This window comes from Pristiophorus japonicus, chromosome 18, assembly GCF_044704955.1.
Source record: "Pristiophorus japonicus isolate sPriJap1 chromosome 18, sPriJap1.hap1, whole genome shotgun sequence".
Classification (NCBI taxonomy): Eukaryota; Metazoa; Chordata; class Chondrichthyes; family Pristiophoridae; genus Pristiophorus; species Pristiophorus japonicus.
The window spans coordinates 110,350,296-110,366,940 of record NC_091994.1 but is presented as its reverse complement, the minus strand read 5'-3'; the positions used below and the strand labels follow the sequence as shown (position 1 = coordinate 110,366,940).

At 44.8% G+C, this 16,645-nt stretch overlaps 1 protein-coding gene across 8 annotated transcripts in view; it reads left to right on the top strand.

Moving 5' to 3' along the window:
* LOC139228964 (uncharacterized) overlaps positions 1 to 16,645 on the top strand; it is a 95,402-nt gene that overhangs the window by 51,185 nt on the left and 27,572 nt on the right. For 7 of the 8 annotated variants that reach the window (XM_070860567.1, XM_070860560.1, XM_070860562.1 and 4 more), the window contains 5 exons: positions 1,900 to 2,040; positions 2,788 to 2,881; positions 14,951 to 15,039; positions 15,497 to 15,592; positions 16,472 to 16,559. In XM_070860567.1, coding sequence (XP_070716668.1) covers positions 1,900 to 2,040; positions 2,788 to 2,881; positions 14,951 to 15,039; positions 15,497 to 15,592; positions 16,472 to 16,559 — 508 coding nt within the window. The remainder of the gene's footprint in view (positions 1 to 1,899; positions 2,041 to 2,787; positions 2,882 to 14,950; positions 15,040 to 15,496; positions 15,593 to 16,471; positions 16,560 to 16,645) is intronic. The other variant, XM_070860568.1, reaches the window with a different exon arrangement.

The following is a 16,645-nucleotide window of genomic DNA, read 5'->3' as shown; positions in this document are numbered from 1 at the left end:
GGGGGAGGGTGATGTCATGTATCTTACATTATTATATATGACTGTATCCTAACATGCTATGCATGACTGTAATAAGATATGACCTGTGACTACCAGCATACCTTACGACCAGGGGTGTACTTGCAAGAGACAGGTATATAAGAACAGGTCTCAGGCAAATGCAGCATTCCAGAGCTGTGAAATAAAGGTGCAGGTCCAGAGTGACTTTGACTTCACTACATGCCTCGTGTGAATCTGTACTGAGGGGACAGGACTTTACACCTCAAATGCAAGTATTTCCCTCCTTAAATAAGGAGACCAAAACCGTACACAGTACTCCAGGTGTGGCCTCATCAATACCCTGTACAGTTGTAGCAGGACATCCCTGCTTTTATACTCCATCCTCCTTGCAACTCTTGAAGTTGCACGTAGTTTATTCAAATAAAAACATGCTAAACACTCCCTGGTAAAGCTGTTGTAGGCAAAGAAAATCAATATTTATACTGTATTGATTAAAGCAAAGGCCATAAATGCTTTTAAAAGGAAATTAGATTGTTTCTTGAAAAATAGAAATATTAGAGGGTAAGGGCAATGAGCAGGAGAGTGGGGTTAGCTGAGGTGGCTAATGTGGAGAAAAGCAGCAGTGCAGGTTGTAACATTCCCATTTTGTGATTCTATGGGCCCGATTTTGAAAGGGCGGGGGGGAAGGGCGAGAACAGTGCGCATGAGCCCCAAAGCGGGCGGAGCACTCAGAGAGTCCGGGGATGTGGAGGCCTTGCCCGTCATCACGCCATGGCATCTTTTACATAAAACTTCCTGGAGTTCAGCCAGACACCCGGCCAGATCCACTACCTGGCTGGCATGCGGGAGCAGCAATTTGTCGACAACAGGCCGCAGCCGGGAACCCATGGGAACAGTAGCCAGCAATTAGTGAGAGGTGGGGTTGGAGGCGGTCAAGGATCAGGCAAGGGGTTGCATAGCAACTAAGAGAAGGCTGGGCCTGGGGAGACCCAAGACCTCTTTGTAGACCCTTGGGGAAGCACTCCTGATTCTCCTGGCCCACAAGGAGTTCGGAGGAAGGTATTTCTTTGAAATTTACCTTGGCCTCCTCTGGCCGGTCGACACCTCCCGCCGTGGTTCTGCTGTTGGGCTGCAGACAGCGCGGGAGTCCCCCTGACTTCTTGTTCGTCATATCGCGGCCTGACGACTTCATCGGGCTGCGACTTTAGAATTTAAAGTAGGCCCCGCCTGCCCGCAGTGGGAGCCTCGGCCGACTTGAAAATTGCCGAAGATAAGATGGCACCGAGTGATAATGATGCGGCCTCAGGCCGGTCAGTCGACTCGGCCTAATTTTAACCCCACCCATGCACCTTCTCACTGGAGTTAAAATTGAGGCCTATCTGTCTCTTTCCCCGCTGCCATTTTATAATCTCTCAACAGAGCTGCCCGTGTTCAGGGTCAAATCAGTCGGAAGCACCTGGGTATGTTTTCTGCCAACAAAACAGGGTAATGGAGGAACTCAGCGAAGGATAGCTGGCTGGCAACTACAATAAAGTACTTTTGCAACACTCGAATTTGCGAGATAGCATCTTATCAAGGGATATAGAGCAAAGGCAGGCAAATGGAGTTGAGGTGCAGATCAGCCATGATCTACAACAACAACTTGTATTAATTGGATGGTGGAGCAGACTCGAGGGGCTGAATAGCCTACTCATGTTACTAATGTTCCTATCACTACCCACTCATAATGCTTCCTGAAAACCATCACAGCTTTGACTTACACAGCCCTACCTTCCACATAGTCTTTCTTATAATAGTTTTTGATGGAGTACTTTGGTATTTCAATACACAAATAGGCCACAGTAGTATGAGAGCTTATTGTCTATCACCCCTGCCTACTATTTTACTTTTTCATTGTAGGTAACAGTGTACAAACTGTTCCATGCACCCGTACAACAAACCGCAAGTGTGAATGTGCTCGCCACCATTACTGTGCTACTGAAGACACAACTAGGTGTGAACAATGCAAGCAGTGTGGCGATAAGCAGCTGCTCTTTCCAGGTATGGATTACCTCACTGAAGTGTCTTGACTTTTTTAAAAGCTGGAATTTCCCCCACCATTTACTTCTATGAAAGCTTGCTCGTTGAGGGCGTTAATTAAAATATCAATTAATTGTAATTTTGCAGTCTTATGTTGGCGGCTGTGTTAATGATCATATCAAACCTTCTTCAGCAAAAACACGAATAGCATCCTATGATGATAAAATCAGTTTCAGTAGATAGTTATCTCATAACGGCAACATCGTGTAGCTTGGTCTAAAATCACCTTCTGTACTTAGGCTGGTGTAGGTGAGATTCTTGGGCTGCATATTACAATAAGAAATACATTACAACACAAATGATTGGGATAGAATGCTGTAATTACAAAGGATCGAACACAGAATTGGATGACTAGCTAGTGGCGTGGCTCAGCACACCATTTTTTAAGGCCAGCCCTCTCTCTCATAGCTCGAAGTATCACTCAGATCTTAGTGGGTGGGGAATTCTGTTAATTCACCACAAATTGGCATTCTCATTGAGAGAAGCCACAGCTAGGGAAGGATGTAGTCTGGGTGTTGTCTCTTGGGGATGGGGGGGGGGGGGGGAGTAAGGGTTAAAATGCTTTGTTGTGGTGGAGTGGAAGGAACGTTTACTCTGCACTTGACTTGTGCTATAGCTGAGCGGGGGTAGGGTTGGAGGGGTGCCAACATACAGTTTTTGTTAAAAGTTATAAAACTCTTGTTTATCATTCAATGCTGTCCTTGTAAGGTAAAGAAGATTACTACAAACAGGCATGCCAGCCTTGTCATCCGGGAACCTTTCTGAATACCACGCAACCACCGAGGTGTCAGCCTCATACCAAGTAAGTCGTTCTCTTGCAATCGGCAATTTTATGGCATTTATGGAGAATATTTTCAGCACGGGAACTTTCCTGACAAAGTCTCCATAAAACTAGGCTGGCTGTGATCTGTAATGTCTGTAAGCTTGTAATGTTTGTAGCTCCACACTGTGGATGTGGACGTATTGTGTACTGCAACTGCAGAGTTAATAATAAACAGAACCAGGCAGATTCCGGAGGCTTCCGAGAGAGCTGCCTGCCATGTTAGGAGCTGTGTGTGCTGTGCTCTGTGAATATATCTCATATGGCGATGAGATGGGATTTTTCGGATGATTTAAAGCTTAAATGTTGTTGGGGAAGGATTCAGCCAGCCGACAGAGAGACTTTGGAAGTTTCTGTCTTTGGAAAAAGCTACAAAATCCGAGGTAAAATACAGCACACGGTGTGAACAGCTAGAGATTAAAATGGCAGGTGTAATCGGACATTTGGGAGAATATAGACACGACCGGGAACATTTTAAAGCGTATGTAGATCGGCTCGAAATGTATTTCACTGCAAATAACATAATCGAAGTTCCAGACAATGCAGTCCAGAACCGGGCTGTGTTGGAACGTAAGAAAGCAATCTTCTTATCGGAGGCGGGTCCGGCATTGTACGAAATCCTTTTAAATCTGCTTGTGCCTGACGAGCCAAAGGACACAACGCTTAAAGAGATTTTAACGAAGCTGGAGCAGTACTATAACCCAAACAGTTAGAAATTTCTGAAAGCTATCGTTTCGAGATTCGGAATCAAAAGGTGGATGAAAGTATCAGTGATTACATCGTAGCATTAAAAAAGTTATCGATGCAATGAAACTTTCAAAACCGAGCATTACAGGATCATTTTGTTTGTGGGTGAAAAATGATGCGATCAGAAGGAAATTATTGACGACGGATGACTTGACTTTTGAGATTGCTTGTCAGACAGCGAGGTCGATGGGCATAGCCGAACAATATTCCCGAGAATTAAATAATAATTACAGTCGTCAGTCAACCGAGGTAAATCACCTGCAGGTTCAAAGTAAAAGATAGTGGGGGCCCAAAGTCACAGAAACTGGAAATTCTAACAGAGCGTCGAAGTCGTGCTATAGGTGCCTGGGACAACACATTGCTCAAAGTTGTCCATACATGAAGGCAGAGTGTTTCTTCTGCAGGAAGACTGGGCATCTTGCGAAGGCATGCCGACTGAAGGGTAAAACAGCTTTCAAAGCTATGAGTCCAGCATTCAAAGCTATGAGTAGAAATCCCAAGAGACTACATAGCATGGAAGACCAACAACAGGACGAGGAGATGTTAGAGTTACACGTCATCAGGAGCAGAGTTAATGGACCGATTCGGAAAGCATCAAAATCTACATAGATGTTGCAGGATTCAAGATACCAATGGAAATTGACGGGTGCATCCGTGAGTGTAGTACCGGAGTCATTGTACCTCGACAAATTGCGTGATTTCCCATTGGAGAAATCCAAGATAGAGCTGCGAGGCTACTCGGGAGAGAAAATTCCTGTGGTAGGTCGTATCACCGTACCGGTGAAATAGAAGATCAATTTCAGAACTTGCCTCTAATAGTAGTTCAGGAAACAAGTCTGCCTTACTAGGAAGAAATTGTTTGAGCTCACTGAAGCTGGATTGGAGTGAGATTTTCTGCGTGGAAGCGAGATTTTCATCAACGGATGAGGTTATCAAGAAGTATTCGAAGGTGTTCTGCGAAACGGGCAGTCCGATCCAAGGCTTCAAGGCGAGTGTCAGGGTACAGAAGGACGCTAGATCGGTTTACAAGCCACGTTCCGTACCATATGCACTCAAGGAGAAAGTTGAGCAAAAACTCAAAAGACTAGAGACTCAGAACATTATTTGTAAGATAGATCGATGTAATTGGGCTACACCCATTGTTGTTGTACCTAAGTCCGATGGTAAGGTAAGATTGTGCGGTGATTATAAAGTAACCATAAACTAGGTTCTAGAGGGTAATGTCCCCAATACATTGCCGAATAGAGAAGATTTGTTCACAACACTGACAGGTGGTCAGACCTGCTCAAAACTGGATCTTACGAATGCCTACTTACAGCTTGAACTAGATGAGGAGTCCAAGTCATGTTTGACTATAAATACTCATCTAGGCCTATATCAATTCAATAGGCTACCGTTTGGAGTGTCTTCCGGCCCTGCCATATTCCAAGGGGTGATGAACCACATTTTGCAAGGTATTGAAGGGGTAGTATGTTATTTGGATGACATACTAATTTCAGCACCAAATAGGCAAATTCATAATAACATATTGAATGAAGTCCTCAAACGGCTAGAGAAGCACAGAGTACGAGTGTCTGCTCGTAAGTGTGAGTTATTTAAAAACTCAGTGGAGTACTTAGGATACAGAGTAGACAAAGATGGTTTACATCCAACCAAGGAAAAATTGGATGCAATTAGAAATGCACCCACTCCCAGGAATGTTACTGAACTTCGTTCATTCTTGGGTCTTTTGAGCTATTATGGGAAGTTCCTACCAAATTTGGCTACAATATTACATCCACTGAATGAACTTTTGAAAAAACAGGTCCATTGGAAGTGGTTAAAAGAATGCGATACAGCATTCAAGGAGTGTAGAAGCAAATTGGTAGAGAGCACCATGTTAGTTCACTATGACATATCTAAGGAGATTAAGCTAGCATGTGATCCCTCTCCATATGGAGTTGGGGCAGTAATCTCTCATGTATCAAGTAGTGGGGAGGAGAGACCAATTGCTTTTGCTTCACGCACTCTCAGTGCCAGTGAGAGTAATTATGCGCAAATTGAAAAGGAAGCTTTGGCATTAATTTTTGGGGTCAAGAAGTTTCACAAATACTTGTATGGTCGTAAGTTTACCATCGTTACGGACCATAAGCCCCAACAGCAATCCTCCATCCAAAGGTCCCAGTTCCAACATTAGCTGCAGCCCGAATGCAGAGATGGGTTTTGATTTTGTCAGCATATACATATGATATTGAATACAGACGATCAGCTGATCACAGTAATGCTGATGCAATATCTAGATTGCCTTCCCCATCACAAGTTACACTCGATAGGGAAGAAGTGTTTTATTTTTCATACATTGATGAACTGCTAGTCACAGCTGAAGAGGTTGGTAGAGCAACCAAACATGACCCAGTGATGTCAAAGGTGTATGAATATATTGCAAATGGATGGCCAAACCAGGTAACAGACAAAGATACACATCCATTCTTCATTCGTAGGAATGAATTATCAGTCGATAAAGATTGTATCATGTGGGGTGCAAGAGTGGTTATACCAAATAAATTCAGGTCCAAATTATTAGGAGACCTCCATGACCAGCACCTGGGAATGTGCTTGAACAAGAGTTTTGCACGCAGTTATTTATGGTGGCCAGGTCTTGATAAAGATATAGAGTACATCGTGAGTCAATGTACAACATGTCAATCGGTAAACAAGCAACCTCCACCAGTACCATTACAGCCATGGAAATGGATTCCCAGGGTGTGGCAAAGGCTACATATTGATTTTGCTGAGTTAGAAGGACAACAATTGTTCATTGTGATTGATAGCCATTCGAAGTGGGTTGAGGTGTTTCCAATGTAGAAAATAACAACAAGTAAAACATTGGACATTTTACGAAAATTATTTTCTTCATTTGGCCTCCCTGAAGAGATTGTTTCGGATAATGGACCACAATTTCATTCAGAAGAATTTGCACAATTCACAAGCAAAAATGGTGTGAAACATACCAAGGTTCCACCATACCACCCTGCTTCAAATGGTGCAGCAGAGCGCACTGTACAAATTGTAAAACGTGCCCTCATAAAACAAATAATGTTAGATCCAAATCCAAGGAAACGACAGTTGTCATTGGATCACAAATTGGTTAATTTTTTTATTACATATTGAAATACTCCTCATACAACTACTGGTAGAACACCAGCAGAGTTGTTTCTCAAACGACAGCCACGTACCAGATTCTCGTTGTTAAAGCCAAATTTGGCACAGTCCGTAGAAGAGACACAATTAAGACAGAAAGAGAATCATGATAGAGGTAGAGTAAAAGAGGGACGTGTGAAATTAAACCAGAAGGTGAGAGTGAAGAACCATCACCATAAATGGTTAAAGTGGTTACCAGGAAGAGTGGTGAAGATGTGTGGTCCTCGCACATATTTGGTAAAGATGCTTGATCATGGACAGGTTAGGTTTGTTCATATTGATCATATTTTACCTACAGACATGGAAGGAGTTGAAAATGTGAATGATTCAATTATTTCTGACTCATCAGATAGTTTTGATACACCAGTAGCAAATCCTAAATCCAATGTACTGGAAACAAATCCAGGAGAGAATCAGAATGAAAGTCTGAGTCCGAGTCAGGAAAACAAAGAGCCTGAAGTTAGAGTGAATTCAAATGAAAATCAAGGAAATTCCATGGAGGAAAACGTTCCTCAGGATGAGCCTCGAATGAGTTTAGATTCGACACCATGTTTGGAAGGTTCTGTTCGAGAGCGAAGGTATCCTCTTCGAAACAGAAAACAAGTGGTAAAGTTAAATTTGTAAATATGGAAAAAAAAAGTTTATATCCTGTGTTATGTATAAACATGAAAGTTATGTATGATGTTTGTTATAATAACTTTTTCATTAAGGAGGGAGAAGTGTAATGTCTGTAAGCTTGCAATGTTTGTAGCTCCATACTGTGGATGTGGATGTATTGTGTATTGCAACTGTAGAGTTAATAATAAACAGAACCAGGCAGATTTCAGAGGCTTCCGAGAGAGCTGCCTGCCATGTTAGGCGCTGTGTGTGCTGTGTTCTGTGAATATATCACATGATCCATGTTGGCTGTGACTCCTGGCTGGCCTCCCACATTCTACTCTGCGTAAGCGCTTTGTATGCAATAAAGGTACAAACTGAGTACTGTTTAACTGGCTCTGCTTTATTACAGCCCAAAGTGCCCGACTCTCAAAACAGCTGGCCTTTTATACCTGAGCAGCACCATGTGCATGCTGCTCAGTGGCCTCCAACAATTATGCCATCTGGTGGCTACAAACAGAATGTACATACATGACATTACCCCCCTCTGAGATCTTATCACAGTCTTTCACAGGTTGAGGCGGTCTGGTGCTTTGCACTCCCGGGTTGACCGTCTCAGTTCGATTCCAGCCTTGGGTGAGTGTGCGGGGTCTGTTGTGGCTGATGGCTGGATGACTGACTTGTTGGGGGTGGCAGTGGCCATGTCAGGAATTGCAAGTCCATTTTTATTGAACAGGTCCGTGATGGAAATTCCGGGTTCACTGATGATCCTTGAGTCCTCTGAAGACCGCTGGTAGGTTGATTGGTCGTCGATGGTTTCTTCATCTGACTGTTCTGGCTCATCTGTGTGCCTCAGCGTTGTCTGATCCATGTGTTTCCTGCAAGTTTGCCCATTCTTGAGCTTAATAACGAATACGCTGTTGCCCACCTTGGCCATGACTGTACCAGCGATCCATATGGGACCCTGACCATAGTTCAACACATATACAGGATCATTAACAGAAATCTTGCGTGACAAAGTTGCGCGATCGTGGTACCCTTGTTGACTTTGAATTCTGTATTCAAAATGATTATTTAAATCTGGGTGTACAAGAGATAGCTTGGTCTTAACACCTCTTTTCTTCATTAGTTCAGCAGACGAGACCCCTGTGAATGTGTGGGGTCTTGTCCGGTAACTCAGCAGTATGCAGGACAAGCGGGTCTGCAGTGACCCTTGGGTTATTCTCCTCATGCTTTGCTTGATAATTTGTACTGCACGTTCAGCTTGCCCGTTGGACGAAGGCTTGAACAGTGCTGACCTTACATGTTTTATGCCATTAAGTTTCACAAACTCCTGAAACTCCTGATTGGTGAAGCATTGTCAGGCAGACCATGTGTCACAAACATGACATTGAGATTCTCTATGGTTGCCATGGACGTGCTGGATGACATGATTATGCATTCTATCCACTTTGAATAAGCGTGCACCACCACTAAAAACATCTTGCCCAGGAAGGGACCTGCAAAATCTACATGGATCCTGGACCAAGGTTTGGATGGCCACGACCACGATTCCACTGGTGCTTTGCTGAGCTGCATGCAAGTGTTGCACTGATGCACGCATGCTTTCAGCTCAGAATCAATTCTTGGCCACCATACGTGGGACCTGGCGATGGCCTTCATCATCACTATACCAGCATGTGTGCTGTGTAATTCACGCACAAACTTCTCTCTCCCTTTCTTAGGCATTACAACACAATTGCCCCACAATATGCAATCTGCTTGAATAGACAGTTCGTCCTTGCGACAAATGTACGATTTGGCCTCCTCGCACATTTGCTAGGTATGATAGACCAATTCCCTTTGAGGATGCATCCCTTTACCACCAATAATATCGGGTCCTGACTTGTCCAGGTCTTAACTTGTTGAGCCGTGACAGGGGTACCTTTACTCTCAAAAGCATCCATGATTAACATTAAATCTGCCGGTTGTGGTGTTTCCACCTCCGGTGTGGGCAACGGCAACTGGCTCAAAGCATCAGCACAATTCTCTGTGCCAGGTCTGTGGCGAATGACATAATCATAGGCAGATAATGTCAGTGCCCACCTTTGGATGCAGGATGAAGCGTTGGTATTGATACCTTTGCTCTCGGAAAACAATGAAATGAGCGGCTTGTGATCAGTCTCTAATTCGAACCTCAGACCGAACAGGTATTGATGCATCTTTTTAACACCATACACACATGCGAAAGCTTCTTTTGCTACCATACTGTAGGCTCTTTCTGCTTTGGACAAACTTTTGGATGCATACGCGACAGGTTGAAGTTTCCCCAACTCATTGGCTTGTTGTAACACGCAACCAATTCCATATGACTATGCATCACAGGCCAAAACTAAGCATTTTCATGGGTCATAATGTACCAGCAGCTTGTTCGAGCAAAGCAGATCGGTGGCTTTCTCGAAAGCTCTGTCTTGCAATGCGCCCCACACCCAGTTGTTGCCTTTTCTCAATAGCATGTGCAATGGTTCAAGTAAGGTGCTCAATTTAGGTAGGAGGTTACCAAAGTAGTTGAGTAGACCCAGGAACGAACACAGCGCCGTTACGTTCTGCGGCTTGGGTGCATTCTTGATGGTTTTGGTTTTCACGTCAGTAGGTCTGATGCCATCAGCGGCAATTTTCCTCCCAAGGAATTCGACCTCCGGTGCCAGGAAAATGCACTTCGAGCATTTAAGTCTGTGTCCCACTCTGTAGAACGCAGTAGAACCTCTTCCAGATTGTTCAGATGTTCCTTGGAGTCACGACCGGTGATGAGGATGTCATCTTGGAATACGATGGTTCTGGGAACGGACTTTCCATATTCCTCTGGAATATTGCTGCAGCCGAGCGAATTCCAAACGGGCGACTGTGGTAAATAAACAGTCCTTTGTGCGTGTTAATGCACGTAAGTCTCTTCGACGTCTCAACCAACTCCTGTGTCATATAGGCCGACGTCAAGTCCAGTTTTGTGAATGACTTCCCTCTGCCTAGCGTCGCAAACAAATCATCAGCCTTTGGTAACGGGTACTGATCTTGTTTTGAAACCCTGTTGATCGTAGCCTTGTGGTCTCCACAGATTCTGACTGTGCCATCACTTTTTAGCACAGGAACAATGCGGCTGGCCCATTCATTAAATTCGACCGGAGATATGATCCCTTCACGCTGAAGTCTGTCCAGTTCAATTTCGACCTTCTCCCTCTTCATATACGACACTGCCCGAGCTTGTATGATGGACGGGTCTTGTATCTGAGTCCACGTAGATCTGCACCTTGGCTCCCGTGAAGTTGCTGATACCTGGTTCGAACAGCGAGGGGAACTTCCTCAATACTTGGGCACATGTATCTTTCTCCGATGACAACGCCTTTATGTCGTTCCAGTCGCATCTGATTTTCTCCAACCAGCTCCTGCTGAGCAGCGTTGGGCCATTGCCTGGAACAATCCACTGCGGTAACTCATGAACTGCACCATTATAAGACACATTAATTTGTGCACTGCCAATCACCTTTATCAGTTATTTGTTGTACGTGCACAGCTTGGCGTTAACAGGACTCAGCCTGGGCCTCACAGTCTTAGTATCCCACAGTTTATTAAACGTCCTCTCGTTCATGATCGATTGACTCGCCCCCGTGTCCAGTTCCATTGATACTGGTATCCTGTTCAACTTCACATTTATCAAAATTGGTTTACTCTTGGTTATGAAAGAGTACAGTCCATACACTTCCTCCTCTGGCATCTCGGATTGCGTATCCGGATCCGCGCTAGTCTCTCATCCTCCACGTGGTGCGTCGCAGCACGCTTGCTCATCTGCGGACACTTGCGCTGGAGATGCCCCGCTCTCAGACAGCCTTTGCAACTATATTGCTTAAATCAGCACTGCTGGTGCCGATGATTTCCCCCACAACGCCAACATGGAGAAGTCGGATACATTCCCGCCACTGGCGGACTTTGGGCAGCCACACGTCTTGCGAACGCAGCTGGATAGGCCCTGCCATGTGCTGAATGCTGAAACATTCGCAAACGGAGCCGGTTAGGCCCTGCCATGTGCCGCTCTGCTGAACGCCAAATCAATCGCATTTACAGTACTTGCCGAGGTTCGGTTCTTCACCGATATTTGCTTTAAACTCCTGTCCGTCGTCATACATGATTGAGCGATCTGGATGGCCCTTTTTAAATTCAACAACTCCACCACCAGATGTTTACGCAGGATCACCTCGTGGTTGATACCGATAACGAAAAAGTCCCGCAGTATGTCTGCCAATACCGTCCTGAACTTGCACGGTCCCGCGAGACGTCTCAGGTCGGCAACAAATTCCGCTGCGCTCTGGCCCTCTGATCGAACGTGTGTATAAAATCTGTATCTCGAGATGATGATGATACCGTCGTCTGGCTTGAGGTTCTCCCGTACCAATGTACACAACTCCTCATACGTTTTCTCTGTTGGATCACGAGGCATGAGTAGATTCTTTATCAGACTGTAGATCTTTGAACTGCACACAGTGAGGAACATGGCCCAGTGCCGATCTGCATTGCCGACCTCCTTCATTTTGTTGGCCACGAAGTACTGGTTCAAACGGCTCACAAAGTCTTCCCAATCTTCTCCCTCCACAAATCGCTCTAAAAATCCAATCGTGCTCATTTTGCAAACAAAAGTTCTTGTATTCTCGTCGCCAAATGTTATGTATGCAATAAAGGTACAAACTGAGTACTGTTTAACTAAGCAAGGTACAACCTTGGCTCTGCTTTATTACGGTCCAAAGTGCCTGACTCTAAAAATGGCTGGCCTTTTATATCTGAGTAGCACCATGTGCGTGCTGCTCAGTGGCCTCCAACAATGACGCCATCTAGTGGCTACAAACAATGTAAACATGACAGTAAGCTAGAGGTGATCCAAAACGCGGCTGCCCGTGTCCTAACTCGCACCAAGTCCCACTCACCCATCACCCCTGTACTCGCTGATCTACGTTGGTTTCTGGTTAAGCAACGCCTCGATTTCAAAATTCTCATCCTTATTTACAAATCCCTCCATGGCCTCACCCCTCCCTACCTCTGTAATCTCCTCCAGCCCCACAATCCCCCCGAGATGTCTGCACTTTTCTAATTCTGCCCTCCTGATTATAATCGCTCAACTATTGGTGGCCGTACCTTGTGTAGCCTAATTCCCAAGACCTGGAACTTCCTGCCTAAACCTCTCTACCTCTCTTTCCTCCTTCAAGACGCGCTTTAAAACCTGACCAAGCTTCTGGTTAGCTGCGCTAATTTCTACTTATGCGGCTCAGTGTCAATTTTTTTATCTCATAATATCCCTGTGATGTGACTTGGTTGTTTCACTATGTTAAAAGCACTATATAAATACAAGTTGAAGTTATTGTTGATGCTTAGTGCATCGGATTTACCTGTTGATGTTCCTGGGATGGAAAGTAGAAGGGGCTCAGATTGGTGATGCATGAGCAGCGCACGCCCGAGCCAAGGGGGCCCGAAGATCGATAGAAATTGGTTCTTGAGCCTCATAAATGACTTAGACGAAGGAATAGAAAGCCATATGTCCAAGTTTGCTGAGTTGGGTGGCGCAGTAAATAGTGTAGATGGGAGCAGAAAGTTGCAAAGGGACATTGAAAGATTGAGTGAGTGGGCAAAGCTGTGGCAGATGGAGTTTAATGTGGGGAAGTGTGAGATCATCCAACTTAGACCGAAGAAAGACAAATCAGGGTATTTTTTAAATGACAAGAAGCTTGGAACTGTGAATGAGCAGAGAGATTTAGGGGAATAAGTACAGAAATCACTAAAAACTAGTGGACAGATTGGATCTAACCAGAGCTTTATATAACTGTAACATAACTTCCACTGCTTTGAATTCCAGCCCTCTTGATATAAAGGCTGACATTCCATTAACCTCTTCGGTTATTTTTGTACCTTTTCTTTTATTCGTTCATGGGATGTGGGCATCGCTGGCAAGGCCAGCATTTATTGCCCATCCCTAATTGCCCTTGAGAAAATAGTGGTAAGCCACCTTCTTGAACCACTGCAGTCCGTGTAGTGAAGGTACTCTGACAGCATTGTGAGGTTAAATTATGAGGTTCGGTTGCATGGACAAGGCTTGTATTCCCTCGAGTTTAGAAGATTAAGGGGTGATCTGAGGTGTTTAAGATAAAGGATTTGATGGGATAGATAGAGATAAACTTTTTCCTCTGGTGGGGGAGTCCAGAACAAGGGGGTCATAACCTTAAAGTTAAAGCTGGGGTTGTCATGTATTCAACCAACATTGTAACCCATGTATAATCTGACCTAAGTTGTACACTGTGAGAACAATGACCACTAGGTGGTGAACTTGTGGGAGACACTCCTAACCTGGACCTTCAGATATAAAAGGGGAAGCTCCACCCACTTCCATCACTTGAGAATAAAGGATAGGTCACAGACTGACCTTCTCTCAAGCATGGGCCTCGTGTGCATTTATACTGTATAGTAAGGACGTATCAGGGGTGATATGAGGAAGCACTTCCTGACACAAAGGGGAGTGGAAATCTGGAATTCTGTCTGCCAAAAACAGCTGTTGAAGCTGGGGGTCAATTGAAAATTTCAAAACTGAGTTTGATAGATTTTTGTTAGGCAAGGATATTAAGGGTTACGGAACCAAGGGCAGGTAGATACAGTTAAGATACAGATCAGCCATGATCTAATTGAATGGCGGAACAGGCTCGTGCGGCTGAATGGCCTCCTCCTGTTCCTATGTTCATCTGCACATTCAGGGTGAGCTGTCAGCGTTGGTCACTGCAGCTACCCCACATATCATAATAAAATACACTGGGTATGGCAGAACTTTGGGTATAAATGACTCTTTTAATTATTCCTAGGCCTCCATTATTGTGTATAACTTCCAGGACTGATATAAATAGAATGCCTTCAGATCAGATCGGAGCAGGCTAGTGCTACAGGGATGCTTCCCCGCGGGGCGGTGAGGGGTCGGCGCTCAGTGATGACATCATAATCGTGGGGCACGACGCTGCCACGACAGCGCCCCCAAAACCTCCGGGGCTCACAAATTAAGAAGGAAATCTTTGCGTAACGTAAGACGCAATGGCCCCAAAATTGGGGGTGGTAACCGCCCGGCCCAGAGGTCCCACCCCCCAATATGGAATTGGGCCTTGCTCCCCTCAAAGGAAGCGGTCCAGCACTCCGCTTCCTTTGAGGGGGCGTTCCCGGGGTGGCAGCGCAGCGCTGATTCCAGCTGCGCGGGGAGCAGGCAAGTACTACATAGATGCCCCCCCACCGAGGCGGTGAGGGGTCGGACTGCACGGTGATGGCATCATAATCGTGGGGCATGATGCTGCCATGACAGCGCCCCCAAAACCTCCAGGGCAATTTCCCGGGACCCCACTCCCCCGACAAAAACGTCATTGTGCCACATTTGCACCTCCTGGCAGCGCTAATGGGGCTAGAAAAAGGGGCAATTTCACCCCCACTGAATTTGTAGTATCTTGGAAGAATTTGCTAACTGATAAATATTTTTTGCAGTTGCACAGTTTTGGGGAAGACCCTTCACACTGAAGGCAACAGCACAGCCGACAACTATTGTATTGATGCATCAACAACAATAGGACTAAGTAAGTCTCAAACGTTTAACCCTACTCGCTCAGCAGAAACCTCGCGGGTGAGCAGTTAAAATTGCCCTGGCTCATACCTGTCCGAAAGCTGCCATGATCGCAACACCTGCAATTTTAACCTGCTATCCTGAGCAGGCAGCAAGGACACCTGCCCAGAGCCAACAGGGTCCTTCTTTACAGAAAATGCTTGAAATCTCAGCAGGTCAGGCAGCATCTGTGAAGAGAAACAGAGTTAACGATTCAGGTCGATGACCCTTCGTTAGAACTAGCGAATGTTCGAAAGAAAAGGGGGAGGGAAGGAAAGAACAAAAGGGAAGGTCTGATTGGGTGAAAAACAGGAGAGACAAAAGTCTTTCTTAAAAACTACAGTAAGTTTGGCTTAAAATACAAGAAAATGGTATAGCATAAGTTATTAATTGTTTGTTAATAAACTTTTTCTTCTACTTTTTTCACACAGAACCTGTTCTGTGCATCCCTAAAAAAGTCAAGAAATGTGAGTGTCCTCTCGGTCATTACTGTGCAAGATGCGGACATAAGAAACCCCTCCTTCCAGGTATTGTCCACTTCACCAAAGTATGTAAATTCTTTAATAGCCATAGTTTCTCCTGTACAGTCCTAGGAAAGCTAATTCTTTCATGATTGCTAGCCAGGTTCTGCCAGTGGCCTTGCGGTTAAAGGGAGTACAGCAGGAAGCCATACAAATCAGAGAGTTCCCAGGGTGAATTCCTCTGCTGGTTTAGCCAGATTTCAGAAGGCATTTTCTCCTTCTAAACATTTTCAATTCTGCACACCCATTTCCTATTCTCTCACATTAGTATAAAAGATCGTTAGCTCTCCTCTGTTTTGTTATTTTCTTACTTTCATTTATTTTTGGCCTTTTGATCTACTTTCCCACGAAGGCCTGCTTGCCTTTGTGATCCTGGCATTCCCCTTCACTATCAGTGCATCCCATGGATTAAAGGTGAGCGAGCTATTCTCTGCAACTGGCCTGTGTGATACTGTCCTGTGTGTGCCAGATATTGACGTGGGGGGGGGTGTTATGTTCAGAATAACTCCACAAGACTGTATGCTGCAAGCTCAAACTGATGTGACCTTAGTCTCTTTAATCAAACTCCAGAGTGATCAAGCAGCATGGCAGACAACCTTTTATACTTGCTTGCACGAGGTGTGCAGGTGACCCTTGGGTCTCCAACAGGTGTGCCCCTGGTGGAAAGTCTTACACTATTACAAAGTTTACATACATAACAATGGGGGGTGGGGTGTGGGGGAAGATAGGTGCTTTATTACAATTATGAAAGAAAGAAAGACTTGGATTTATATAGCGCCTTTCACGACCACTTTACAGCCAATGAAGTATTTTTTGGAGTGTAGTTACTGATGTAATGTGAAAGTTCTTGTTTATCATTCAGTGCTGTCTTTTTTTTAAATAAAGAAGATTACGTCAACCAAGTTTGCCAGCCTTGTCCTCCAGGAACCTTTCTGAATATCACGCAGAGGCTGACATGTCAGCGTCATACCAAGTAAGTTGCTCTCATGGAATCCGTTTTATATTTGCGGTTTGTGGAGAATATTTTCAGTGCAAGAGTTTTCTAGGCAGTGTTTCATT